The sequence below is a fragment of the Selaginella moellendorffii genome, unplaced genomic scaffold (assembly GCF_000143415.4).
Source record: "Selaginella moellendorffii unplaced genomic scaffold, v1.0 SELMOscaffold_60, whole genome shotgun sequence".
Lineage (NCBI taxonomy): Eukaryota > Viridiplantae > Streptophyta > Lycopodiopsida > Selaginellales > Selaginellaceae > Selaginella > Selaginella moellendorffii.
In genome coordinates this window covers 713506-739753 of record NW_003314321.1, presented here as the reverse complement: position 1 = coordinate 739753, position 26248 = coordinate 713506, and the positions used below count along the sequence as shown (strand labels likewise).

Below are 26248 nucleotides of genomic sequence, written 5' to 3'. Positions count from 1 at the left end.
TCTTAAATCTTTTTTGGTTGGAACTCTATCGACGAAAAACTTCTTTTCAAACTCATTTGCAGCTTGATCCTGGTAGGCTTCGAGGCCTCTTCCTGCTAGCTGTGGCTTCCACCATGTCTTACTTCTGGATAAATGTAAAGGACTTTCTAATGTGGATGGTAAAATCGACCTCTATAAGTCTGCGGAAGAGATCTTGGACCCCTTTACGACGTGGCAGCTTGAATAGATCCACATTCTTCGACTTCATATAGAGTCCATAGAGTTTGGAGTCAGCTCCCAATCCCTGGAACGCAATCACACAACTTGGATAAACAAATTGCTTAGATATGATCTCCCACCTCGAATGCCTGCTTGACAAGAGAAACCCCAGCGTTATAGCCATCACTGTCGCCGCTGCTAGAAAACCGAAGCCCTCACCTGTGGATCAATTGTAAACTTCCACGAATTTAAAGTACTTGTAGAAACGAGATAAGTTTACCAGGTATGTTGCCTTTCACAAGAGCTGAACATGGCTGTAACTGCTCTTCGGACGTTTGTCAATCTTCTCATAAACTGGGCATGGGACACACCACTAACCTGCATGTATAAAGTTCATGAACTGATCCGACAAACACCAAAAAACAAGAGGATCACCTCCAATTCCACAACATTGCAAAGAGCAGCATTGGGATGGTAGACAATCACGTTTGCACCTGACGAAAATACCTGAAAGAAAGAAAATAAAAATAAAAGAACAAGCAGCCAGTTCAATGCCATACAAACACAAAACGAATGTAATACCTTCTCAGCCACCCCCATGGCACCATAGAGACCTTCATTCGAGTGTCCCACAAGAAAAATAATAACACTTCTGTAAGTTTTTCACTGTACCTCAATCGACAAGTAGCTCGCTAGAACAGTAAGCTGCTGTCGTCAACCAAGGCAACTTCGGCCTTAAGAAGTTCCACATGTTAGCATTGGAAAGCATACACATTTAATTACCTCAAGGCTCTTCAGCAGGTCAAGAGATGTTTGAGAGCCTTTAGTTCCTGCAAAAATTACAAACCGGCCAACATACTCCTGGAAGCATAATAAAATAATTATCATTAGTAATCGCTTCGATGAGCAGTGTGCCAATACCAGAACAGAATCCTACTAGTTAACATGTATGGCTTGGAAAAACTGAAACTTACGGAGATTCCTGAGAATGAGTCTTGAGTCATCAAGCTTGATCCACATTTGTATTCTTCATCTCCATGCAGAGTAGCCCAGGCCAGAAAGATCGATGAAAATCAGTGTCATAACAAAGAAGAACAAAACAGTTTGAAACCCGCAAGACCTACAAAAAGAAGCCACACATCAAATGAAATGAAAAGACGCCTACATACATGATTTGGAGAATGACCGGAGGCTACCACGGCTTTGACAGAGTTGAGGATGCACTATCATTCTGGAAAAAAGAATATAAAGGATAGATGAAACATACCAAGCAAAACTTACTTTAACTATAAAGTGAGAGGGGAGATCATCGCTTCTCATCCTCAAAATCTCTGCCAGTTCAAGGAAATCTTCTCCGCCGTATGTAGAGCCAACCTGCTTGTTCAAAATAGTATGTACATAAGTAACAGCGAAGAAAAATCCCTGGGCGATAACCTGCAAGAGATCTGCTAATGTGGTAGTCTTCCGAGCGAGACGTGCCAGAAACTGTAATGGAATTGAAGGTTCCTCTCCACAACTCAGCACAACAATTGAAGGTCCCAATCCCATCACACGCCGCGAAGATAATCTCGTTTGCATAGGTGCCTACACACACTTCAGGCACCTGTCGATTTCATGTTCATGCTGACTCCCACAGAGCATCCGGAGATTCTGCGGTTTCCATTCTTCACTACAGATGATCTCATGATGCGGAGCAGGCCTTCGCAGAGCTTCAGAGTACCATTCCAGGTCGCCTACAAGGCCCTGGCCATTCCATCGGTTGATCTTCCAGAGGTAAGAAACAACGTGGGTTCCTGGCCTCCGTCAACTTGGGAGCTCTCAAAAGGTAACTTTGCCGCTGAAAGCTTCACGTTCTCCTGTTGCTGAAAGAACGAAACTTCACGATTGGCAACGAAGCTTCACCTTCGAGAGGGTTAAGGACAAGCTTGTCACCCTCCACCTTCACGAGTCCAATCGGATCCAGCATAGTTTCTAGAGTCGATGCCTATCAAGGAGATAGGCCTGGGAGGGAAGCCATTGCTCACGATTGCTAGCTGGTTCCCGTAGGAGCAAAGATGAGGCAGGGTCTTAGAATTTGTGTTGAGATCCAAAATCGTATTCTATCCGCTCCGATCAACATGAAAACTTTGTTTGCAAGGTGTTTTTCATCTGCACCCCGGCAAGTCCTCGAACTGCACCAAGTGCTTTCGAGAGATGGTTTGCACAGCGTAGTGTGCAACTCTTCGCTCCACGGAATCAAGGCGATATACCGCAGGGGCCCTCTCATCGTTTGGGATACCCGCCTCCAGGATATTCCATCGAAGCAAGGGTAGTCCCAAGGATATTCCTTTAAACACTATCCGCTCGCTTATAAAGATTTCTTCCTGGAACACAATTCGAGTGAAATTCCATAGCAAGAGAGCGTCGGCGAATGGAGTTCAACTCTCCTTAGATCAAACGCTATTGTCTACCTTCATTATCATCGTCATCTTTTTTTCTCTCTTGCTCGCCTTCTTCCAACGGCAATAGAAGCTTGTTCTCTAACACATCACCGATGTTCTTCCAGCCTCGATCTCTCATCTTCCTCATCAACTTGGCCACCTCGTGCTGCTGTCCAGTCTTCACGTAGAGATTATACAGCAAAACATACGGCGTGGAGCTCGCGGGATCCAACTCCACGAGCTTCTCGCCGACTTTAGCAGCAAACTCGACGTTCTTGTGAAGAATGCAAGCGCTCAAGAGCGCTGTCCACACCACTTGATCCGGCTCAAAAGGCATCGTCTCCACGAGCTCCTCGGCCTCTCGCAATCGCCCAGCCCGCCCAAGAACGTCGATCATGGAGCAAAAGTGGTGGATCCGCGGCTCTATCCCGTGATCGTCACGCATCGATGAGAAGAACTTCTTGGCTTCCTCGACTCTTCCAAAGTGGCTGCATGCTCCAAACAACCGGAGAATGGTCTGCTCGTTTGGACCAACGCCCTCGAGATCCATGATCTGGAGAGCATCGTTCCGGAGCCCGACCACGACCGAGCACGACACCGAGTCCTTCTCGGGCATGGAATCGAAGAGCTCGGTGGCCTTGCCTTCACAACCCGCTCGGACGTAAGCAGCGGTCATGGCTGTCCACGACACAACGTTGGCTTTGCTCGAGAGGGAGAGATCGTCAAAGACTGTCTTGGCGGATTCGAGGCGCCCGGCGGTGGCGTAAGCTCCGATCATCGCATTGGCAGTGGCGGTGTGCTGCTCGGGCACGATCTGGAACACCGCCCTCGCCTCTTCCAATCGCCCATTGTTCGCAAATGCCGACACGAGGATGCTCCATGCAAGAGTCTCTCGCTGTGGCATCGCGCGGAAGATTTTCATAGCCTTGTCAAGATGGCCGTTCTGGGTATGAGCCGCGATGAGAGTCGTCCACGCCCGAGCGTCACGCTTCGGCATTTGATCGAATGTGGCCTTGGATTTCTCCAGGAGATTGCTCTGCGCGTAGGCGAGGACGACCGCAGTCCAGGAAACGATGTCCCTGCCCGGCATTTTCTCGAAGATCTGGAGCGTTTCCTCCAAACATCCTTCCTGGGCATACGCCGACAGCAAGATCGTCCACGAAAACACATCCCTGACCGCGATCTGGCCAAAAACCTCGCTCGATTTCTCCAGGAAACCATTCTGGGCATAGCCCTGGAGCATCGAGTTCCAGGAGATCACGTCCCGCCACGGCATCCGCGCGAAGAAGAACTCCGCCTCGTTTAAATCCCCGCGCGCGGCAAAGGCCGCAAGCACATTGGTCCACGTGGCGACATCCGGCTGCGCCATGCTGGCAAACAGCGTTTTGGCTTTCTCCGGGAAGCCATTGACGCCATACCCCTGGATCATCGAGTTCCAGGCGTGGGAATCCCACTGCGGCATCGAATTGAAGAGCTTCTCGGCCTCTCCCAGCTGTCCAGCGATCGCGTACGCCGGGAGGAGCGCATTCCAGGAAACGAGATTCCTCGACGGCATCCGATCGAACAAGCTGCGCGATTCGTCGATCCGGCCCTCTTGCGCGAGGCCCTGCAGCGCCGCGGTCCAGGTGACCACATCGCGCTGTGGGATTCGATCGAAGAGCGTGATCGCGTCGGCGGCATGGCCATGGAGGGCCAGCGCCGCCACGATCGCGTTGTGGGCGACGAGGTCGCGGGTGGGCATTCGATCGAAGATGGCGATCGACTCCCGCAGCGATCCGGCCTGCGAGAAGCCGGCGATGAGCGCCGTCCAGGAGACGATGCTCCTCTCAGGCATCCAATCAAAGAGGTTTTTCAATATTTGCAAATGCCGCTCTCGGGCAAATGCTGAGACTATGGCGTTCCAGGCCACAACATTCCTCGCGGGCATGGAATCGAATAAGCAGTGCGCCTGCTGTGTCGATCCCACCTGCGCGTATGACGAGACGATCGCCGTCCAAGAGACGAGATCTCTCCTGGGCATAGAATCGAAGAGACTCTTGGCGTACTCCAGATGCCCATGAAGGGCATATGCCTGGAGCAAGATGTTCCAGGAGAAGCAATTGGGCGATTGAATCGCATCGAAAGCCGATCGGGCCTCGAGGAGCTTGCCGCATTTCGCGTACATGTCGACGAGGAGATTGGAGAGGATTGTGGGAGGCGGGCGGCGGTGATTGGCGATGCTGTGGTGGACGCGGCGGCCAGCGGAGATGTCCCTGGCGGCGGTGCACGACCGGAGGAGCCGTCCCAAGCGCTTGATGCGCTCCTCGTCCTCGTCCTCGCCTTGCTCGTCATGGTGCTGGTCATCGATTGCGATTGACGATGTAGTAAACGATCGAGCGATCCAGAGAAGAGGGTGATGATCAAACGATCTCGCAATCCAGAGGAGAGGCCGATGATCAAACGATCTGGCGATCCAGAGAAGAGGGCGATGACCATTCCATTTCTTTGACAAAAGTGACATCGCCCCACATTGTTCTTAAACCATTTAAAACGAAGTTAAGTTTAGGGTTTATGGTCTATGAGATTATTCTATAGTATATTCTCTCAAGTTGAGATTATTCTACAGTATATTCCTTTAAGTTATTCCATAGTTTAAGTTTGATCTCTTTGCTTGTAAATGTTCTCCATGAGTACGTAGGCATAGCTCGATCCATCTCTCGTCTCGTCCATTCCCAGCAGCGCCTCGAATGCCACTCGCCCAATCTCCAAGTTCTTCCACTTCTCACACCCCGCGAGAAGGATCGTCCATCCCACCGCAGTCGGCTTGAAAGGCATCGATCTGAGGAGCTCCACGGCGGCCTGGAGCTCATTCGCGCGGCACAGCAGATCCACCACGCAAATGTAGTGCTCCACGCACGGCTGGATCCCAAACTTTTGCTCCATCGTGTCGAAGAGCTTCCTCCCGGCTTGGATCCGGCCAGAGTGGCTGCAAGAGCTCAGCACACACTGCAAGGTGGTCGCGTCTGGATCCACGCCTTCGCCCAGCATCCTCTCGAAGAGCTCCAAGGCTCGATCGCTCTCGCCGCTGCGGCTCAATCCAGCGAGCAGCGCGGTCCAAGTTGCTTTCCCGCTCCTGGACGATGGGAGCGAGTCGAAAACTTGCTGGGCTTTCGCCACCTCGCCGTATCTTCCATAGACATCGATGATCGAGGTGGCGAGCGGAGAATCGAAGTGGACGAGCGCTCCATACCTGTTGATCTCGGCGTGAACTGCTAGAGTTGCGTCCAGGCTCAGGCAAGCTTTGAGAGCGGCGACGAAAGTCGGGCTCTCGGGAACCAGGCCTTCGTCTCTCATGAGCTCCAAGCAGTGGAGTGCCGAGGCCTCTTCCCCGCTTGAGGCGTAGCCGAGCACCAAAACTGTCCACGAGAAGACGTTCCGGTTGAGCAAGCGATCGAAGACTCTGCGAGCGTCCACCATGCTTCCACAGCTCGCGTACATGCTCACGAGCGTACTGGCAACGAAGCTGTCCAATTGAAATCCCCGCCTCGACACCTCCGAATGGAGAGCCATGCCTCTCTCCAGCGAGGAAAGCTTGACAACTCCTCCTGTTTCTAGCGTCTGGCCTTCCTCTTCACTCGCCAAGCTCGAGCAGGCCTTGAGAACCGTGGAGTAAGTCCGAGTGTTTGGAGCAGCGCAGCTTTTGAGCCGTTGCATGGAATCGAAGACTCGGACGGCCATCTCGGGCTCTCCATTCTCCACGTACGCATGGAGCATTGCGTTCCAGAGCACGACGTCGTCGAGAAAGAGCACGAAACTCTTGTCGAAAACCATCCGAGCGTCGAGCAAACTTCCACAGTTGGAGTACATATCCACCAGCGAGCTCGCTACAAACTTGTTGGCCTCGTTGCATCCGAGCTCCACAGCCTGCGAGTGAATCGCCATCCCTCTCTCCAAACACCTCAGCTTCACGGCCTTTCCGCCAATCTCCTCGAAAGCCTCCTCCTTGGAAGCAATGCCCGAGCACGCCTTGAGAGCCGCCACGAAAACTCTAGCGTCGGGCGAGCACGAGCTTTCCATCTTCATGCGATCGAAGCACAGCAAAGCCAGCCCCGCCTCGTCGTTCTCGACGTATCCCAGCATCAGCACTGTCCAGGAGACGCAGCTATGGATCGCCATCCTATCGAAAACTCTGCGAGCTTCCACCGTGGAGCCGATTTTGGCAAGCATCTCCATCACCGCATTCGCGACTTTGATGTCCGAGTCGATGAATCCCTTTGCCGCTGCTCCGGAGGAGACCCTCATCCCAGTTTCCATCCACCAGCCTGCATCTTGCTTGGGGGAGCTTTCGGCGAGACGCGAACAAGCCTTGGCAGCAGCAAGATAGATTCCTTCCATGCCTGTGAGAGGTTCTAGACCCGGACTAACGTATCCCAGCATCCAGGGATCCACACCACGCAGCAATGCTCCGGGCATGGAATGCAAAGCGCTATGAGCTTCTACCATGTTGCCACATCGAGCACAAATGCGGATTAAGGCGCTGGGCACGGCAATGCTGGAAATCCCCGTGGTAGCGTGGATCCTCCTCCCGGTTTCTACATCCCTGGTGCTGCGACACACCTGGAGCGTTGCGGCATGGAAGGATTGCTGGAGGAGCCGCCATGGATTTGGAAATGTACCTGGATGCCGTGCCGCCACGACCTTAAACCTAAACTCTCTAATTCCAAATAAAAGTTTATTTGGCAACGAAACGTAGGCTAATTTTTGTTGCCACGTAAACACTCTTTCTTGCCATACTTACATTGATGGGGTGACTTCTTATGATTCTTTAGCATGAGCTAGTTAAAGGGTTGTGCAACACTTCTTACACTGGCCATTTTCAGTTGACACTATTCTCAAGACTGCCTATAGAAGATGTTCACTTGTAAATTATATATTTCCTGATAGTCATTATATATAATGGGTAGGATTATATGCCACAATTTCAAGAATTTCCCCTATGTTTGGAAGGTGTTGCATTGCTTTGGTTTGTGAATTTTGTGACACTATTAAATGCCATTATTCAATTAGTGTTTGATGGTCTTCATACACTATTAAATGCCACTATTTTGATGGACTTAGTGAGGCTTTTGCGAGATATTCTCATAAAGTTGTTGATAAGGTGTTGAAGCTATACAACTTTTTGGGGGAGTTCATTATACATTTTGGTATTTACATCAAGAACTTGCTAATGCACGTGGATTCTAAAATATCTAAGCCACTCAAGTTGGGATTGTTTTATATGTGTGTGGTTTTATTAAAAAATTTATCTGTGCACATCAACCTCCTATGGTTGATGATTGAATTGTTGTTATACACAGTTTAAAGGGAAGTTTTAATAATATTTCGCACACATGCTAAGAAAACTAAGTTAAGAAAACTAAAAAGAGATTTGTAAAGAAGTATTTTGATATTTTAAGTTGTAGTGATATATCCTCTTTAGCTATGAATAATAGTTATATGATTTTCCCCTTAGTTGTGGATAATAAAAGTGTTCTATTATTTATCCTCTACTCTCTTTTACAACTTGTAGTATGGAGTTAATGGCTAATGAAATATTTTATGCACATTCACAAATTCTAAAAGCATTGGTTAAATATTATATCATTGACAATGCCTGATAAAACAAACATCTTTTGTTCTTACCTTTGTCAGAATACTGTTTGTATTTTTATTCTATATTATAATGGACACAATCACATTTTAATTGCTATATATGATAATTAATTATGAAGTATGTTGTAAATGCAAACAATTTATGTTATCTACTCTTTTTTAAGTGATTCAAATTGAATCCACAATTGATTAAGAGGTTGATCCATTTGTAGTTTGAAAGAAGGTTAATGGGATGTAAATAATGTTGCTACGACAAAAATCCAAAAAATAATTATTTAATCCTCTGACCATAAAGCCTAATTCCTCTTAGTGTTGTGGTGGTGGCAAAGAGAAACAAATCTTGAGTTGAGGCTATCCTTTTGGTTGGTAGAGTAGCTGTATCTTAGGGTGCAAATTTGTATTTATCATTAAATATTGTTCAACTGCTTATGGATGTGGTTATAATGATTGATCATATAAAAAAATATATAATAGTTAGTCTATAAATACCAAAAATTCAAAAATCAAGCTCAATTGAGATGAATAAAATTTTATATAACAGCAAAGTTTCTTGCACGCACAAATAAAAGTGTGAGATACAAAATCCCTAGGCCCCAAAGTGGAGCTGGAAGGGTGCCATGTGGTAGTGGCCAAAGCGAAAACCAAACGAGCGTAACACATTTGGACTAAAAACTCCGATTTGAAAGGTCAAGAGTGGGAGTGGAACTCCCAACGAAGTGCTCAAGGAACAAACACGAAGCAAGCAATAAGTGAGTCTCTAGAAAAGGGACACAAGAGGACTAACACATGACATGTGGTAAGAGTCTGAGATGGACCCGAGATGGACTCCAAGAGGGACCCAAGATGGACCCAAGATGGAGTTTGAGATGGAGTCCGAGATGGACCGAGACGGAGTCTGAGATGGACCCGAGATGGAATTCGAGATGGAGTCCGAGAAGGACCCGAGATGGAGTCCGAGGTCGAGACCGGGACCGGGACTGAGACCGGGACCGAGACCGAGACCGAGACCGAGATCGGGACTGAAATTGAGACCGAGGCCAAGGCCGAGACCGAGCCCGAGCCCAAGTCTGAGTCCGAGTCCAAACTCGAGTCCAAGTCCAAGTCTAAGTCTGAGTTTGAGTCCGAGAGGGTGAAAGCCCAAAGCATTCATCTCCCAGACCTTAGGGGGTTTGGTGAGCTCTAAAAGTATAGTAAAGGGGAGGACTTCAGTAGAGCCAGTTTGGCCAGGAAAGGCCAGTTTGGCCAGGAAAGGTCAATTCGGCCCAGAAAGGCTACACCCAGGTGTTGGGTGATAGGATAACCACTAAGAAGTCCAAGACTAGAGTGAATACGGATCGACAAGTGGGGTAGTTTGGTGAAGTGTTCAAGAGTCGGCTCTAGTTCCACCGGGAGATTGAATGGTTGATGTTCTCAATCCAAGTGTGGGTGGCACTACCTACTTGGATACCTGGCGTGGCTCAACAGAACCTCGCTCTAAGCCCATGGCTAGAGCACCCAAAGGCAGAAGGCGGGGAGAGTACCCACGAGGCTCGCGTAAAGCTATGGTGTTCCGAAATGTTGCCCCAAAGTCCCAGATTGTGAAAAGGAAGAGGAGCCATCTTCTAGTGTAGAGACCAAGAATACGGTCATGTGAGGAGGAAGTCCCAGAGGACCGAGGGACCCAAGTCCAAGTCCGAGTCCGAACCCGAGTCCGAATCTGAGTGCGAGTCCGAGTTCGAGTCTGAGAGGGTGAAAGCCCAAAGTGTTCATCTCCCAGACCTTGGGGGCTTTGGTGAACTCCAAAAGTATAGTAAGGGGGAAAACTCCAGTGGAGCCAGTTTGGCTAGAAAAGGCCAGTTCAGCCCAAGAAAGCTGCACCTAGATGTTGGGTGATGGGATAACCACTGGGAAGTCCAAGACTAAAGTGAATACAAATTAACAAGCGGGGTAGCTTGGTGAAATGTTCAAGAGTCGGCTCTAGTTCCCCTGGGAGATCGAATGGTCGATGCTCCCAATCCAAGTATGGGTGGCACTACCTACTTGGATATCTGGCATGGCTCAACGGAACTTCGCTCTAAGCCCATGGCTAGAGCACCCAAAGGCAGAAGGCGGGGAGAGTACCCATGAGGCTCGTGTAAGGCCATGGTAATCTGAAATGTTGCCCCAAAGTCCCAGACTATGAAAAGGAAGAGGAGCCATTCTCTAGTGTAGAGACTAAAGATACGATCATGTGAGGAGGAAGTCCCAGAGGATTGAGGGACTTAGTGGTCAAGCTTATGTGCCTTGATTTAGTAGCAATGTTGGCGAACTTGGCTATGGACAAAAAAGGATGTGGTGGGGACTGAAAAAGGGATATGGGGGAAAGTTAATCCCCATGTCTGTGGGCATCCTAAAGATGCTAAGAAATGGATTTGGGATGATCACTCGTGGATGGATGGCCTAGTATTTGAGAGATGGGATTGTGATGTAGGTGGTGTTAAACTATCGGTGTGACCAAGGTGAAGGGGCATGGCCTTAGCGTAATAGGCTAATATGTCAATGGTACCTTGGGGTGTTGGTAATGGGATTGAACACGTGGAGCACTTGGACCAAGTGCAAAGGTTGAGTGGCGGGGATGCTATTCTCAGGGCTAACAAGCCCAAATCCGAAATATGACTTATGGAGGTTGTGAGTGAGACTCCTCCAAGTGGTTAGAGGTGTGGTTAAGTGACTAAAGTAGAAAGGAAAATTTAGTCGCTTATAAAAAAGTCATTTAACCTATTTAATTCTTGCTAGAGAAAAAAAAAATCTTTTAGCACAGTAGCATAAAGTTGTAAATTGTTGGTTCACTACTTTAGAACAATTGATCAATAGTTTATAACATTTTAAAAATAATAATCTAGAGAGAAAGGAGAAATAGTATGTCTAATATTAGTTAATTAATCAATCAAAATATATAAAAATGAACACAAAAGAAAGAGTTGGCTTCACTTTTGGGATGACAATTAATAACATTTAAACTCACTAACTAGCTAAATAATTTTTTTTACTTTATGGGGCATAAAAGTGGAATTATTAAAAATTACAATTTAGAGCATAAAAATATAATATTTTGCTATAATAATGACATTGACAAATGTGAGATCTAGAGTTTATTTTGTAACCTTCACACTACCTAAATAACTCAAGAAGAATGTAGTGGCAAAGAATTTAGTATGCTAAATGAAATTTATGGTGTGAATTACTAAAATTCCAATATTAAAAAAGAAATAAAATACTAAATTTACAATATTAAAGAAAAAATTTCTTGTATTGCTGTTTCTTCCTCCTCTCTTTGGGCTTGTAATTCATATGCAGCTCCTAGCAAGTGCACTATTGGATTTATCTGCCTGCAAATATAATTTAGAAATTTTTTTCCATATGTGGTATTAATATGTAATTGTTTTTTCATATCTAGCAAATATTATTTTGGTTTCATATATGAAATTTTTTAACACTTTAAAAATACATACTTATTTTTCCACTACCTATCTATGGCAATGATTATACTATTATATATTTACACATGTATAGATATATATATTTGCTTTGATTTGCACATAATATTATGTTTGTATATATATTCATACAATCAAGTTTTGATTGCAATTGAAATATAATTGTTAATTGTATGAACTTTAATTTTGGCATTAGGAATGCCATATACAAATTAAACCCATGTAACTAAAATTGCTAATAACATGCAAATACATCTAAGATTGTTAAATGTTATGTTGTAATTGGGTGGCAAGAAAATATAAAAATTGTCTCGAACATATTGGCAATAGTAAGATTGTGCACTCTAGTTCATCGAACACACTATATAACATCATAATTTCTATCAATCCACTGATAATTTCATTTATTACCATCTCCCCTATATTAAACCCTTGTTTTACTTCTATAAGCAACCATAAAAAATGACTTGAGGGATAGTCTATAAGGGTTTAAATGTAAAGAGAAAAAGCTCATGAACAAAAGTGCATTTCATTTTCCAATCAATTAAGGGTTTTGGGATAAATATTAGGTTAGGTTAGTTCCCAAGAAGTTTAAATTCATAAACTTACATTTAATATCAGAGGGGTTTCAAATTTAACTCTATTGGTTGAATAAGAGAATCACACCATATATTGAAATTGATATCTAACAAGTTTAGTTTACTTCTTGTTAGGCTCAACCCAAGGGGTAAGGTGTCAAACTCTAAATCAATGCTAAGATGTATATAACCACTAAAAATTGTGAACACATAGTCAATTTATGAATTTTAGCATAATTGGTAGTGGCAACAATTAGAGTATGGAGGCTTATAGTTAACACTCTTTTTGGCATGATGCTTGGTTTATTTGATTAGGTTGATAAATAAATCATCTTCAAGAGGAAATAATTAACATGGTCATAAAAATATACTTTAAAAAAATGGTGTTTAAAGGATTATTTTGTGAGTTATATATATATGTTTAGAAAATTTAAACATGTAAGGTTTGTAAGTACACACACATATATATACAGATATATATAGATTACTTTACCTAGGTAATATACTAATCTAATTATAGTACTAAAGCATATAGATGGTCCATTTATGACTAAATCTGGTTCATCTATTTTTGTATATAAATAATGGCTTAAACCTAATTAATATACCTATTCCCATATCCCAAGCACTCACATTGGTGGAATTGAGGGGCATTGCAATTTCTCCCTGAAGGGCAAAATACTTTACTTTAGTGTTTAGGATCGTATTTTTTGTTTTTATTTCTTCATTCTGTTTTAGATTTAGATTTGTATTAACTTTTTGCAAGATCTAGAATTTTAGTTATCACTATGCTTAGATTTGCTCTTTCTTATGTACATTCTCTTTTTATATCATGCCATATCATCATCAATCAAGGAGTATGTCACTTGAGGTTGCTAATGTTGCTTCATTAGATCAAACTTTTGGTGTTATAGGGTGTGATCATATTAGTGTTATGCCCATCTTTAGTGTGTTACTGTCTCCAACTTTACAAGAAATGGTGAAACACTAAAAACATGATAAGCTATGCAATCACATCCCACGTTATGTGGAACATGATTGTGTCATTTATTGGCAAACTATGGATAATGTAATCTGGTTCTTGAAGAATGTTCGAGAATCAAGTTTATGGGAAGATGATGTTTATAAACTTGAATGGATTTCGGATTAGAATGAAGAACTTAATTATTATGGAGATAGTTTTGGAGATGAAGTAGAGATTTCGCGAGGTAAGTGTAAATCTTTCAATCTATTATCTGATCCTTTCTCTTTACCTTCAGCTCTTTCCTAACTTTTTCTTATTTCTTAACCTGAGCCACTTTTTTATATTTTTAGAATTTTTCCTCATTTGTAGTGTTTTCTTCTTCTAACGCATTGATTATTTGTGACTCTCATGATTCTTATTCTCAATTTAGTTTTGAATTGAGTGTTTTATGTCCTCCTTATATTAATTTAAAGATTAAGTGTATGCATGAAGTTGAGAATTTTATTTTTGTTTCATTGAAAGAATATTTAATCTATTCTAGTGTTGAGTATTCCCCTGTTCTAAGAGTTGAGTAACTTTGGCTAGAGTTTCAAGTTAAATGCATGTCCCTATTTATGAGTGCTGCTAAAAACCTTTGCTTTACCTTGAAGGGTTTTTGCATTCCTTAGCACATGGATATTATTATTAATTTTCCCATATCAAATGCTATTCAATTGTATGTTAAAGAGGTTGAATGATGTGAATCGTTTAATTATATTGTGATGGCCAAAGTATTTTATGATAGGAAGTCCCTTTTTTTCTAAACTTTGAGCATATGTCCTTCTTTTAATTTCCTCATTTTTGCATTATCAACTATTGCAAATTCCTCTTCTAATTTTTTATTTATTTATTTTTTCTTCTTCCATAATTGTTTTTCCTCAATTTTTCTTATTTTCTCCTTTTTGCCCCAACACTCCAAACTTTTTTTTCTTTGGAGGAGGGGGTAAAGGAGATAGATGAAAGTGCAACCCCAATAATAGAGTGAAGATGAATGACGTGGATTGTGGAGTGAGGACGAATATAGTGAATTCGAACGAAACATCTAACCCTAATGTAATGAGGCTGAATGAATGCAATAGTGAAGTGAGGTTGAACATAGATGGTAGAGTGAAGATGAGCACAATAAGCTTGAATAGAGCTAGTGTTTCAGAACTTTTTTTTTCTTTAAGGAGGGGATAAGAAAAATGTGAAAGATTAATGGAGTGAGTTCAACTTTTTATATGTGGTGTTAGATGAGGATGATGTTTGTTATACTTATAGTCTTAAAACTAAGTTAATGGTTGTCTTAGAAGATTATCGACATGTAGACTTAAAGATGAGATGTATTATTTGTTATATGCCATGGCTTTAAGTTTTATTTCAGTCATGGTTATCAACAATTTTATTGGTGGTTTTGTGGGAACTTTAGATTCTTGTGGTAATTTATAATTACTTAGTAAAAACTTCAAATATTTCATTTAATTTATTTTCTTCAATTTTTCATCTTTTGGAAGGGAGGATGGTGTAAAGTTTGTAAATATATATATATGTATACACATTTATTACCTTGGCTAGGTAATACATTAGTTATAATATTAAAACATATACACCATTCATTTAGGACTGAATTTAATCTATTCATTCTTATATATAAGCAAGGATTTAAACCCTAATTAATATATCTATTTATAACCCAAACACTCAAAAACACATATTGTTTGAATTTATATATTTTATATATGCTGAAACACAAGCTACCCCAAGCTGTGTACCTCCCATGAAGTGCACATTATTGTCAATGAAAATTATTTATTTTTCCCATATATGTGTAAACATCCTCCACGTATCTTCTTCTTATTGAGCTAGGTAGCTCTTTATTTTAATCTTTATTTCTGTTGTCACAGTCAAAAGCAAAGGTTAGTAAAAAAAGCACCCACCCAACAACAAGAATCGGTCAGCATCACTCCCAGTTATTCTTTCATCTAGCCGGGTCCAGAGAAAGGGAGGCGTTGTTGGGTCGGTCCCTTCATTCGTTTTCTTGCAGGCCACTGCTTTCTCGCGCACAGATCTTCCTTGCTTCCAAGTTTTTCTGGATCGATCGATAGATTCAAGCTCTCCCGGTGGTCATCAGTCAAGCTTTGTGGGGTGCTCTGGATTCCTTTTAGAGAGGTATGTGCGATGCCCTGTGATTGATGCCTTCCCAATTGGGTTCGTAGATTTCTCTCTCTCTCACACACTGTTAATTGTTTAGTATTTCTTTTTGATGATTTCGTGGTATCAAACTTTGTGGCAGATTGTACTCCCATGGATCGAGGATCGGCTCTCGTCACATTCTTCCCACTTCTCCTCTCATTTGCCCTCTTTGGAGGGATTCAAGCATGCGACAACGGCCAATGTAAGGCAAGTTTTCCTCGATTTTCTCGCTACTTCCTGATCGATCGATATTGGGTGATGGTCTCCACGAGCAGATTGCGGAGTCGTGCTCGCAAACGTCCGATTGTATGCCGGGACTTGCCTGCTCCAACCTGTGTACAAATGCGACTAGATGTTTAAGGACCCAGTCTTTCAATGTTCTTGGGCTGGTAGGCTTTTTCTTCTTTGTCTTTTCACGCGTTCTTCTTTGTTGATCAGTTCCATTCTCCTTTCTACAGAATAACTCAATGCCTTTCAACAAGTACTCGTGGCTGACTACACACAATTCCTTCTCGATAAAAGGATCGCCATCGCTCACGGGAACTCCCATTCTCACGTTTGACAATCAAGAAGATAGTGTCACGCAGCAGCTCCAGGTTGGTTTTTACAGATCAAGCGCTAGTTTTGTATACCATCTTGTCTTGCTTTTGGTTTCTCTATCTCACGGGTTTGATCTCTCGCCAGAACGGAGTACGGGGATTGATGCTCGACATGTACGACTTTATGAACGATATTTGGTTGTGCCATTCTTTTCAAGGCCAGTGCCAGAACTTCACTGCCTTTGTAAAGTTTCTCGCAAGCTTTTGTAGTCTTTGTTAGTCCTGGCTCTGATCGCTGTGCGTTTTTCTATGTAGCAACCAGCGATCAACACGCTCAGGGAAATCGAGACGTTCATGTCGCAAAACCCGTCGGAAGTTATTACCATCTTCATCGAGGACTACGTGAGGAGATCAAACGCTGTCTCCACGCTGTTCGCAAACGCTGGCTTGAGGAAGTACTGGTTTCCAGTGTCTCGGATGCCCAAGGATGGCTCCGACTGGCCTAGCGTCGCCAACATGGTAGCCAACAATCAGCGCTTGGTGGTTTTCACGTCCATCTCCTCCAAGGAATCCAGCGAAGGCATTGCTTACCAGTGGCGATATGTGGTCGAGAACCAGTGTAAGCTCTCGTCTCCTTGCATGACCATCTTTCCTCGTTTCATTCTTCCTCTTTTTCTCTTCGATGTTCTTGGAAGATCCATTTCTTTTACTGCCAGATGCTGATGTTTGAGCTTTAGTTCTTTAGAATCCTTCTTCTGCTAAGTTTGAGCTGTAGGTCTTTAAATTCTGAGCTCTAGTTCTTTAGAACAGTGAGCTCACTTCCTTACCTGTAGTATCTTCGTGTTCACTGTCTCATGGAAGCTTTAAAGTTTTCTAACGAGTTTCTTTCTCCTTTTCCTTGCATCACCATCTTCGGTCGTTGCATTCTTCCTCGTTCGCTCTTGTCTCGGCTCTAAGTTCTTCTTTGAAAGATCCATTCCTTCTGCTGTCCGCTCTAGTTCTTTAGAATCCTTCTACTGTCTGCTTAAGTTTGAGCTCTACCACTTAGAACTGTGAGCTCACTTCCTTACCTCTAGTATCTAAAGTTCTCTAACGAGTTTCTCGTTAGAACTGTGAGCTCACTTCCTTCACTGTTTTTAAGTTTTCTAACGAGTTTACCTCGGTGGTGACCACCAAACAGACGGAGATGGTGGCTTACAGCCAGGACAATGCAGCAAGCGAGCAGAATCCACAGCTTTGGACAACAAGGGAGTCTCACTCTTCCTCGAGAATTACTTCCCCACAAATCCAGCGGACACTCAAGCCTGCCGTGACAACTCCCGGCCTCTATCTCAAGTTATAAGTGCCTGCCACAACGCTGCTGGAAATCGATGGGCGAATTTCCTGGCTGTGGATTTCTACAAGGTATGACCGTCTATCATTACAATGCGCTTTCTTTCTCTCTTTCACCTTTATGTTTGTGACTCTAAAGTTGCCAGAGTTTTTTAGTTGTTTCCTTCTTTTTTTCTAATCGCTGCTGTTGATTTCCTCAGAGAAGTACTGGCGGAGGATCATTCCAAGCAGTAGACGTATTAAATGGGAACATTTTGTGTGGATGTGGTGATGTTCACGAGTGCCAGGTCAGTGTTTCCTATCCATTTTCTCATTTCTTATTTCTTGCCTTTTGGTGTGCTTTCGTTGTTGCCTCACTGTTGTTACTTTGTTGTTGGCGTTGCTTCGTTCCCTCCTAGTTTTTTAGTTCTTTCTTTTCTTGTCTCTGCGTTTTCCATCATCTTCCAGGGTCCCGACGTATTACTTATAGTTTCCATCCAGATAGCTATACTCTTTCTTTATCGTTGCTTTCCTTGTTTCATGATTAATCTTTGCGAGCTTTTTGCAGGCTGACCTCGCTCGAGGCGTTTGCAACACCACAAACACTCCGCAGGTGGCCCAAAACTCGGACGATGGAAGTCCAGACTCTCAGCAGCAGCAGCCATCGCAGCCCCGCTCGTTTCCTTCCACTTCTCCGCCACGAATCGCTCCTCCCATGATTGGTCTCCTCGTCCTTTTGCTGTGCAGCTGGAGTATTCTCCACGACCAGCAGTAGCTCCACCAAAAGTCTTTCTTGATCCATTCATTACGCAACAACGATCGTTTTGCGCCTTCGATTTCCATTGCTTCTTTCGCGTTTTAACTTCTCGTTGTCAATATTTCTAATCCTCTCCACTACGGACGTGGTTTTCTTCGTTTTTGTTTTGTTCTTCCTCCATTTGGTTTTATTTTATGTACAAACAGAGACTTCGGATGTACAACATAGTCAAGAACATGCCATGCATGGCCTGGGCTTCTAAGTTTCGGTTGAGATCAAGCAACAAAATCCGAAACACACCAACACAAGATCAGGAAGAGCCGTAAGCAGTGCATCTGTTTTCTTCTTCCTTTGTCCTCACTTCCGCTGCTTCCACTTCCACCTCCTTACAGCTCCAGCACAACATCTGTTACAAGCATAAACAGAAAAAGCAAAAAAAAGAGAGAGAGAACCAAAAAAATATCAGCGAGAGGCCGGACGAACGAGAAGAAAAAAAAAGAGAGAGAGATGCGAGAAACTTACAATCGGAATCGGTCCGGATCCAATACTCTGGCTTGGCACATGTTTGCTGGTGGACTGGGTTTGGGTCCCCTGGAACAGAACACGCAGCACATCCGGTGCTCGGAGATGGTGACAGAGCAACCGAAGGTTTTACTCCTCCAGCTCCAACTCCTGCAAGCTCTTGCTCCTCGGCCTCCATGACCTCCACCTCGGCCTCTCGCTCCTCCTCCTCCTCCTCCTCGGTGTCTCCTTCTTCCACTTGCAAGCTCACGCAGGCGAAGAGAGACGATGGCTTGGGTCTTCTCCTCGAGTTGCCGCTACTGCTGTGATTGCTACTGTGATGGCTATGGTGATTGTTATGGATGGCACGGGTTTCCAGGCTACTGTTCTTCTTGCTACTGTTCCGAGTGTCGCTAGTGATTTGCTGCTCGGGAAGTTTCTGTTCAGTCACAGGAGAAAGAAAAAAGAGCTTTTTTTTTTTCGTACCTTGTTCACGGGGCTGGAGTTTCCAAGGACGAGCTTCTTGAAGAGAGATAAGCTCTTGCTTTTCTTGCCGGGCTCGGGATGATCGTCTTGCGCAGGAGTGGTTTTGAAGCTGGGAGTGAGATGGGTGAGAGGATGGAGGAGTCGATCCAGCAGCTTGGATCTCTTGAGCAGCTTTGTTCCTCCAATGAGTGTGCTTGGATCTAGAGGAACGACTTTCTTGCTTCCATTGGCGCTTGGCTTGCGGAGAACTAGAGCTCCATTTTCCTCTTTCTCTTGGAGTTTTTCTTGCTCAACTTTGAGGCCATCTGGTTGGAATGACAGATTCGGCGTCACCTCGAAGAGCTCGATCTCTGGCTCCACGCCAGACACATCGTACAGTCCCAGCGTTCCAATCGCCAGCAATCCATACTCTTCGTGGTTGACGAAGATCTTGACGATCTCTCGCCGTTTTGACGATGGCTCGCTTGGATCCTGATCGAAGAACTGGTTGAGCTTGAGCAGCTTGGATTGCACGGCATGGACGGATTTCTTCAAGACTTGCTGCTGGTGCTGCCGCTGATTTTGCGGATTTTGGAGGCGAGGAAGAAGATCTACAAGAATTCAAACGAGAACTTTTTAGTTTTAAGTTGCCAAGGAACGCAAAAAAAAACTCTTCTTCTTCGATCTATCCTATGTCGGTGTCGGGGATTTCAAGAGAAACTCACCAGCTGCATTGGAGGCTGCCTGATCCTTGTTGGGCTTCCGGCTGATCCAATCAAACAACTAGAAATCCATCACTCCAAGCTCAGATCAGATCATCAAAGAAAGAAAAAACAACAAAAAGAATACCTTCATTTCCAAGGATAACAATTCCACAAGTGCTCGATTGATTGAAGTGACTGAAGAGCTTCCTTTCAGACCAAAGATCAAAGCTTTATATCACTTTGGAGCTCTCTTTCTCTTTCTCTCCCGGAAGGACCACTTTGTTCTTCGCGTGATAGATAGTGGCCAGATTGGGCGAGAGCGAGATATTAGTTCGCGAGTCCGGCTGGACGAGCAGCAAAAGAGAGAAAGAGATGTCTGTGAGTGGAAGGAAGATGGGAGTGGGAGAGAGATGCGAGAAAGATGGAGAAGGTATGGAAAAGATGGGACTTTAGAGATGAGCGAGCGAGCAGAGCAGTGTGTGGCGGACCAGCTCAAGACAGAGACCGGTTTTCGATGCTGGGACTTTTATAAATCCACGCTAGAAGTTACTACGCGGGTAGAAAGGAAATTCTTGGAAAAATCAAAGCTCACCATGGCTCGAGATTAACAAGATCCTGCTTTCTTTTCTTCCATCAAGATCATTGCTTCCGTCGGTTCTTTCGGTCGCCCAGGAAAGTTACTCGATACTTAAGGAGGGGATTGTTAGATCCGGTCCGCCAAAAGGGAGGATTGAAAGCACGACTGAAAGATGACGAGTGACCAACTTCACGACTGACACACGGGCTAGAACTTGTTCTTCGTCACATCTCTTTGGGCCCTTCCATTTCTCTTTCCTATTAGCTTAACTTCCAGATTTCTTGTCTTTCCTTTTTCTCGGTTTTCTCTCTACTTTCTACGATTTCGATCGATCGATCCCTCCTCGAAAAGACGAGGATTTTGTTCCAGCCTTAGTAAATGAAGACGAATCGCGAACAACGATGAACTTGACAGTTGTTTTGAAGATCCATCTTTGATCGAAAGATCGTTTTCCTCCCTTACCTTTTTTGACGTGATTTATTCGTGAGTCCTTCTCCACTAAAAAAAACCATTCTGGTTGGTTGGTGTCTCCATTTGACGTACTGCCACAAGGAATTTGATTCATCCTGCTCCCATTTTCCGAAAGAATTCGTCGGTGCTGAATCCAAAGCGAAGGATGGCAAAGAAGACTTGAAAAAAAAAAATCTCAGGAAGATTGATCCGGTTTGAGGAGCTTTCCTTCCACGAGCATAAACTTGGGAGAATTTTGGATCTTCCACGCTTTCGTACGTACTTGGACGATCACTCTGGAACAATCGAGAGAACCAATTAGTTTATCATGGATTCTCTTTGCCTTCAGAATTAAAAAGAGGCATCAACATGACCAGCCTTTCCACAAACTCCTTGTTTAATCTGCTCCCTCCGAACAGGTCTCAATTTTCTGGGAGATTGCTCGACCTTTGTTTCGAAATAGAATGAAAATCCTCGTACGCCTATGTAGCCCTGTTGTTGGTTTCCTGGATTGCCTTGCTGCCGATTTCTATCTCTTTCTCAAACTGTGTCGCGCTCTCGCCAGAAAACTCTTTCTGGGATTTGCGAGGTACTGCGACCGAGTGGATGCCAACCCGGTTTCACGTGCAAGAAACACTCGTTTTAGAGTTTTCATCTCCGGCCGAGGCCAACTTGCCCGATCGAGGAGTATAACTATACCGGGAGATACCGTACCCCAACTCCATGTGCTGGATATCTCTACGGTGGTGATCCGGTTACGTCACCCTTTCTTACGTAAGTTTGCGTTGTTCCCGAGATCCAAGCTCTTCATCTAAAGCTTTCAAGCCCAGACCTTCCATCCAAGAAAATATAGTTTACTCCGAGAATGCGCTAAAGTGGTGAAAAATCGGCCAGATTCTGTAGTTTTGGTGGATGACAAACCTACCAAGTCACAATCTCGATGCGGGGCGCAACGTGTCACTGTTCTTAATCTTTGTTCTTGCTGGACTCCTTAGCTTTTCAAACATACATTCAAAGATCCAGGAAACACTGACTGATCCGCCAGTGTGGATGTAGATCTTCCTGGGAGAAGGAACCTTTGCAGAGAGAAATCAACGAGCCATCGTCTCAAGCCGATTCCGGATCGCCAAAGTATTGGCCAGCAAACGATACAAAGTTCCATCCAACAAGGTGGGAGAGTTCAAGAGGTTCTTGACAGCTCTAGCGCCATACTCGGACTTGCTGTGGCTCCTGCACGCTGCGAGGAAGCACGTCCACTCCAACACATCGGGAACAAACGCCATGGTCTTGATAAGTTCCAGAGCTTCGTCAAGATACCCGGCCCGCCCAAGAAGATCGACCATGCAACAGTAGTGCTGCTTGGTGGGCTTAAGGTGGTAATCCATTTGCATCGACACGAAGCTCCTCAAGCCAACGTAGAGCTTGCCTCCATGGCTGCAAGCGATGAGAAGCTCCAGGAAGCAAACCTCGTCCGCCATGTCCAGCAGCTTCATCGTTTCCGCCATGATCAAGGCTTTCTGGGTGTGCCCGTTTCGCGAATACGCAGCTAGCATTGGTGTCCATGAGACGAGGCTCTTGTCCGGGATTTGATCAAAGAGTTTCTTCGCTTTCCAGATATGCCCGTTCCGTGTGTACAGTGCGAGCATAATGTTCCAGGTTCCAGTGTCTTGCGCGGGCATCGAATAAAAAATACACTGTGATTGCTCAAACTGATTGTGCATTGCGTTCACTGTGAGAATCGCATTCCAGGAAACAAGATCTCGCTCGGGCATATGATCAAAGACTTGAGTCGCTTCTTCTAGATACCCGTTGTGGGCATATACAGTGAGCATAGACGTCCATGTCACCAGGTTCTTTTCCGGCATTTTCAGGAACGTTTGCCGGGCGTCCTCTAGCAGGCCATTGTCCGCGTAAGCTGCCAGCATTGCTGTCCACGTCACTAGGCTATGCTGACTCATCGCGCCAAACATTGTCTTTGCCGACTGGATATGCCCGTTTCGGGCATATGCCAGGACCATTGTAGTCCAGGTCACCAGCGTCCGCTCCGGCATTTGAGAGAATATTCTCTCGCCATCTTTGAGAAACCCGTTGTCGGCGCATGCCAACAACATCGCATTCCACGAGATCTGGTTTCTCTGAGGCATGCTTTCAAATATCAGCCTCGCAGATTCAAAGTAACCAGGATTCTGGGCATAAGTTGAGAGTAATGCATTCCATGACACGAGATTTTGCTCCGGCATGGCGTCAAATGTTTCTTTCGATTGATTTACATCACTGTAAACAGAATAGGCAGTGATCATGCTTGTCCACGAAACTAAATTACGTTCCGGTAGATGATCGAACATCTCTTTTGCTTGCTGCAAATGCCCAGACGAGGCATACACAGAAATCATGGCATTGTATGAGACGAGGTTTCTCTCGGGCATTTCATCAAACATCGACTTGGTTTCATCAACACAATCGTTCTCCGAGTAGACAGATAGCATCAAAGTCCACGTAAAAACATTCCTTTCGGGCATCTCGTCAAAAAGATGTTTAGCCTGGAAAACATACCCGTTCCTGGCATATGCTGCTACCATGGCCGTCCAGCACACCAAATCCCTTTGAGGAATTTCATCAAACAGCATCTGTGCAAGATCAAGCTTTTTATTCTCGGAATATGCGACCAACACCGCCGTCCAGCAAGGAAGATTCGCTTGGGGCATCTCATGGAGCAAAGCCTCGGCCTGAGGAATATACCCGTGTTGGGCATATCCAGTCAGCATGGCCGTCCAGGTCACCATGTCCCTCGCGGGCATCGTCTCAAACACATCCCTGGCATCTTCCAAGCGCCCGTTCCTGGAATATGCCGTGAGCATGAGATTCCATGAGAAGGCATTCTTGGCGTCGACGGCATCGAATATTCGCCGGGCGGCATCCACGGCGCCACACCGACCGTACATCTCGATGAGCTTGTTCTGCATGAAGAGGTCGTGAGGGAAGTGGCTCCGTACGGTAGTGGCCATCTCTTGGGACTGTGGGAGCGTATGGCACGCATTGAGACGCTCCAAGCAGGCATGCCTGTCCATACACTGGCATTGTATTTTAGGTTTAGGGCTTTTGAGTTCTTCGTGTCATGGCGGATTTCCTCACCTCGACGCATCGCGATCGGTGGATCTTCACAGTGCAGGACCTGGTAAGCGAGTGTTCCCGTGGATCTTCGAGCGAAATCTCTCTTGTTTAGGTGGAGAAAGCGTCCGCGGCCAATGCAAGAGCTGTCCAAGCGCTTCAGCAAGTAAGATTCTTTCAGTAACTCCTGCTTATGAGTGAGATTTCGTTCCAGCACGGCGCTACTCGCGTTGAAATCCAACCGGATGGATCATTGGCGTATCCTGGATCAGAGAATGGTATCTTCACTCCTTTTAGATTTTAGAAACGATTGCTTCTTTTCAGGCGCTCCAAGTAAACTTCCCGAGCCTTTGAAGATTGAGGAAGAGCTGTTCATTCGAAGGTACTACGAGCACAAAATACAGCAAGTTTGCGGAGCTTTCTCCTTTCCAAATAAAATCCAGGTTCGTCTAGCAGTACTTCTTGTTTGATACAAAATCTACGTGTTTGTGTCCAGGCCACTGCTGTGCTCTATTTCAAGCGCTTTTACCTCTCTTGGTCTGTGATGGAGCACGATCCAAAGCATATAATGTAAGACCACCTTGCTGGTGTGAAAATGCTGCTTATACTTCGTTTATTTTTCAGGCTCACATGCATTTACATATCGTGTAAAGTTGAAGAGTTTCACGTCTCAGCCGAGGAGCTTGGTAAGGGAATCCAACAAGATCACCAAGTCATCCTAAAAAACGAATTAACGCTGTTACAGGTTCTTCAGACCGCATCATTCACGGCAGGCTAATTCCTTGTTTTAACTTCAGGGTCTCAATTTCGACTTGATTGTATATGCTCCCTATCGATCCTTGGACGGCTTTGTTTTGGACATTCAGGCAAGCACGAAGATCCAGTTATTGTTCGCTCCGTTCTTAAAGGCTAAGCTCGCAGAAATGGGCGGACGCTGCGAAGGATGAGAATGTCTCTCAGAAAATACTGGTACCTGCTGGATTATTTTCCCTTGCCATTTCTGACTTAGATTATTATGTAGGACCTCCAAAGTGAAGCGATTCGAAAGGTGGACGCAATGCTTCTGACGGACTGCCCGCTCCTCTTTCCTCCTGGACAGGTACTTGGGAAGCATCTTTAATGAAGTGCCATCTCATTTGTTGTTTTCTCTGTGAAGCTAGCCTTGGCAGCTCTGCGAAGCGCAAATGTTCAGGAAAGAGCAATAGACATGGAAAAGTAAGACTTTTTAGTTTGAGGTGTTTTTATGCTTGAGGCCTTTGTCTCAGGTACCTGCGAGGGGTATGCGAACGGCAACAGCAGAAACACTCGTACTCGGAGCTCGTCGGAATGCTTAACCAGATAGCTGCACTGGTACGCCTTTCTCAAATTCTTTTGGGAGATTTCATCATAAGCACGTAGGTTGATGCTGCAAGAACACCTATCGAAGAGGAAGTAAGACGCATCGACAGGAAGCTAAAGTTTTGTAGAAATCCAGGACTACAAGACGAGTAAGTCTTTCTCCCCTCGTCTTTTATGCATTCTCTCTAATTTCTCCACCTGGCTTAGGAGTAAGAAACGAGACCGCAAGGGTAAGCACAAATCCAAGCGGACTCCTCAGCAAGAGACAATCTCACCAATGTAAGCCAAGTTTTCGTTCATGTAGTCACCAAGTTACAAAACAACAGGGTGATGGGTGATACTGCCAGGGCTTGAGCTCAATCGACTTAGACAATTTTCTAGCGTCAGGTAAGCAAAACCAGCCCTTGACAAAGTTCTCGATCGATGGTTTTTTGTCTGGTCACAGGAGTAGCACCGATGAATCTCAATCAATACATGTACAATCCAAACACCGCGGCGATCCCAAACATGTTATCGTTTTGGAAGGTATCCCTCGTGTAGTCATCCGTATCTTTGTCCCAGAAACATCTGGCCGCCATTTGCAGTCCCTGGCCTCGCGTCTCGCCAATGACTGCTTGTACCACGATCTTATATCTCTCGAAGTGAAGCTCTGGAAGAACACCACATTCTGGTGGATCAAAGGCGCAAGTATGATCTTGGAACTTACCTTTGCAGCGATTCTTGACTTCGTCGGCAATCTCGCGAACCAAGTATGGAGCTTGCTCTCCATCGTACTGGACTCCTGTGAGCTTCTCCCGCAACACTTCGTTGATCACCTCTTTCACTTTGCCAGGAAGAAAGGATTTCTTTGGTATGTAAGGCAGCTTGCTTTGCACTACCACCTAAAAGAAAAAGAAATGTGGAGTTTGTGGAGGGCAAGGAATTTGAGCTTCCATACCCGAGTGTGTTTATCCTCTCCTTCGTGGAGCACCGCAAGCTTCTCCAGCACTTTCTCCATTCTATCGTCCTCATTCCACTGTTAGGGTTAGGGCTGTTACAAGT

The 26248-nt window shown here is 44.9% G+C and overlaps 7 protein-coding genes across 9 annotated transcripts; 2 read left to right on the top strand and 5 right to left on the bottom strand.

The window, feature by feature from the left end:
• Positions 1-2525: 2525 nt before the first annotated feature.
• LOC112351332 (pentatricopeptide repeat-containing protein At2g35030, mitochondrial-like) lies at positions 2526-5137 on the bottom strand. The gene has a single exon (XM_024689000.1). It carries the CDS (start codon positions 5116-5118, stop codon positions 2638-2640), a length of 2481 nt encoding a protein of 826 aa, XP_024544768.1. The 5' UTR covers positions 5119-5137; the 3' UTR covers positions 2526-2637.
• A 112-nt stretch (positions 5138-5249) lies between these two features.
• LOC112351331 (putative pentatricopeptide repeat-containing protein At3g11460, mitochondrial) lies at positions 5250-7100 on the bottom strand. The gene has a single exon (XM_024688999.1). It carries the CDS (start codon positions 7098-7100, stop codon positions 5250-5252), a length of 1851 nt encoding a protein of 616 aa, XP_024544767.1.
• Positions 7101-15217: 8117 nt separating this feature from the next.
• On the top strand, positions 15218-18192 carry LOC9644362 (PI-PLC X domain-containing protein At5g67130). The gene is made up of 9 exons (XM_002983991.2): positions 15218-15433; positions 15558-15664; positions 15733-15846; positions 15916-16053; positions 16142-16240; positions 16312-16615; positions 17177-17400; positions 17529-17615; positions 17876-18192. The coding sequence occupies exons 2-9, from the start codon at positions 15569-15571 to the stop codon at positions 18080-18082; spliced, it is 1269 nt and encodes a 422-aa protein (XP_002984037.2). The 5' UTR covers positions 15218-15433; positions 15558-15568; the 3' UTR covers positions 18083-18192.
• A 41-nt stretch (positions 18193-18233) lies between these two features.
• Positions 18234-20555, bottom strand: LOC9644693. The gene is made up of 5 exons (XM_024689063.1): positions 19880-20555; positions 19756-19813; positions 19052-19641; positions 18587-18989; positions 18234-18470 (listed from the first exon to the last, which is right to left on the bottom strand). Exons 1-5 carry the CDS (start codon positions 19883-19885, stop codon positions 18451-18453), a joined length of 1077 nt encoding a protein of 358 aa, XP_024544831.1. The 5' UTR covers positions 19886-20555; the 3' UTR covers positions 18234-18450.
• A 1297-nt stretch (positions 20556-21852) lies between these two features.
• Positions 21853-23829, bottom strand: LOC112351330 (pentatricopeptide repeat-containing protein At4g02750-like). Its single transcript, XM_024688998.1, has one exon. The coding sequence runs from the start codon at positions 23827-23829 to the stop codon at positions 21853-21855; it is 1977 nt and encodes a 658-aa protein (XP_024544766.1).
• LOC9644692 (cyclin-H1-1) lies at positions 23827-26139 on the top strand. 3 transcript variants are annotated; one of them, XR_002994075.1, is made up of 16 exons: positions 23827-23936; positions 23985-24035; positions 24084-24147; positions 24194-24312; positions 24366-24439; positions 24494-24614; positions 24667-24735; positions 24791-24838; positions 24891-24968; positions 25026-25084; positions 25135-25219; positions 25268-25356; positions 25415-25486; positions 25534-25594; positions 25653-25732; positions 25792-26139. XR_002994075.1 is itself a non-coding variant. In XM_002983990.2 (15 exons), exons 1-14 carry the CDS (start codon positions 23877-23879, stop codon positions 25559-25561), a joined length of 996 nt encoding a protein of 331 aa, XP_002984036.1. In that variant the 5' UTR covers positions 23827-23876; the 3' UTR covers positions 25562-25594; positions 25653-26139. The 3 variants fall into 3 exon arrangements, 2 of the variants coding, with proteins under 2 accessions (XP_002984036.1, XP_024544833.1); XM_002983990.2 differs by having other exon boundaries at positions 25555-25594; positions 25653-26139; XM_024689065.1 differs by having other exon boundaries at positions 25653-26139.
• Positions 25655-26225, bottom strand: LOC112351352 (tctex1 domain-containing protein 2-like). Its single transcript, XM_024689066.1, has 2 exons — positions 26145-26225; positions 25655-26088 (listed from the first exon to the last, which is right to left on the bottom strand). The coding sequence occupies exons 1-2, from the start codon at positions 26202-26204 to the stop codon at positions 25675-25677; spliced, it is 474 nt and encodes a 157-aa protein (XP_024544834.1). The 5' UTR covers positions 26205-26225; the 3' UTR covers positions 25655-25674.
• Between the last annotated feature and the right edge of the window lie 23 nt (positions 26226-26248).

What these genes read in the sequence shown, in the direction of transcription:
- LOC112351331 (XM_024688999.1), bottom strand. Translation starts at nt 7,100, where the DNA reads ATGGTAGAAGCTCATAGCGCTTTGCATTCCATGCCCGGAGCATTGCTG.
- LOC9644693 (XM_024689063.1), bottom strand. An exon ending in GGCAGCCTCCAATGCAGCTG is followed by an intron (nt 19,642 to 19,755) that starts GTGAGTTTCTCT and finishes GAATTCTTGTAG; the next exon opens with ATCTTCTTCCTCGCCTCCAA. An exon ending in GATCCGGACCGATTCCGATT is followed by an intron (nt 18,471 to 18,586) that starts GTAAGTTTCTCG and finishes TGCTTGTAACAG; the next exon opens with ATGTTGTGCTGGAGCTGTAA.
- LOC9644692 (XM_024689065.1), top strand. Translation starts at nt 23,877, where the DNA reads ATGGCGGATTTCCTCACCTCGACGCATCGCGATCGGTGGATCTTCACA. An exon ending in ACGAATTAACGCTGTTACAG is followed by an intron (nt 24,615 to 24,666) that starts GTTCTTCAGACC and finishes TTTTAACTTCAG; the next exon opens with GGTCTCAATTTCGACTTGAT. An exon ending in ATGTCTCTCAGAAAATACTG is followed by an intron (nt 24,839 to 24,890) that starts GTACCTGCTGGA and finishes ATTATTATGTAG; the next exon opens with GACCTCCAAAGTGAAGCGAT.
- LOC112351332 (XM_024689000.1), bottom strand. Translation starts at nt 5,118, where the DNA reads ATGTCACTTTTGTCAAAGAAATGGAATGGTCATCGCCCTCTTCTCTGG.
- LOC112351330 (XM_024688998.1), bottom strand. Translation starts at nt 23,829, where the DNA reads ATGGACAGGCATGCCTGCTTGGAGCGTCTCAATGCGTGCCATACGCTC.
- LOC112351352 (XM_024689066.1), bottom strand. Translation starts at nt 26,204, where the DNA reads ATGGAGAAAGTGCTGGAGAAGCTTGCGGTGCTCCACGAAGGAGAGGAT. An exon ending in GAGAGGATAAACACACTCGG is followed by an intron (nt 26,089 to 26,144) that starts GTATGGAAGCTC and finishes TTTTTCTTTTAG; the next exon opens with GTGGTAGTGCAAAGCAAGCT.
- LOC9644362 (XM_002983991.2), top strand. Translation starts at nt 15,569, where the DNA reads ATGGATCGAGGATCGGCTCTCGTCACATTCTTCCCACTTCTCCTCTCA. An exon ending in GCGACAACGGCCAATGTAAG is followed by an intron (nt 15,665 to 15,732) that starts GCAAGTTTTCCT and finishes CTCCACGAGCAG; the next exon opens with ATTGCGGAGTCGTGCTCGCA. An exon ending in GCCAGAACTTCACTGCCTTT is followed by an intron (nt 16,241 to 16,311) that starts GTAAAGTTTCTC and finishes TTTTCTATGTAG; the next exon opens with CAACCAGCGATCAACACGCT.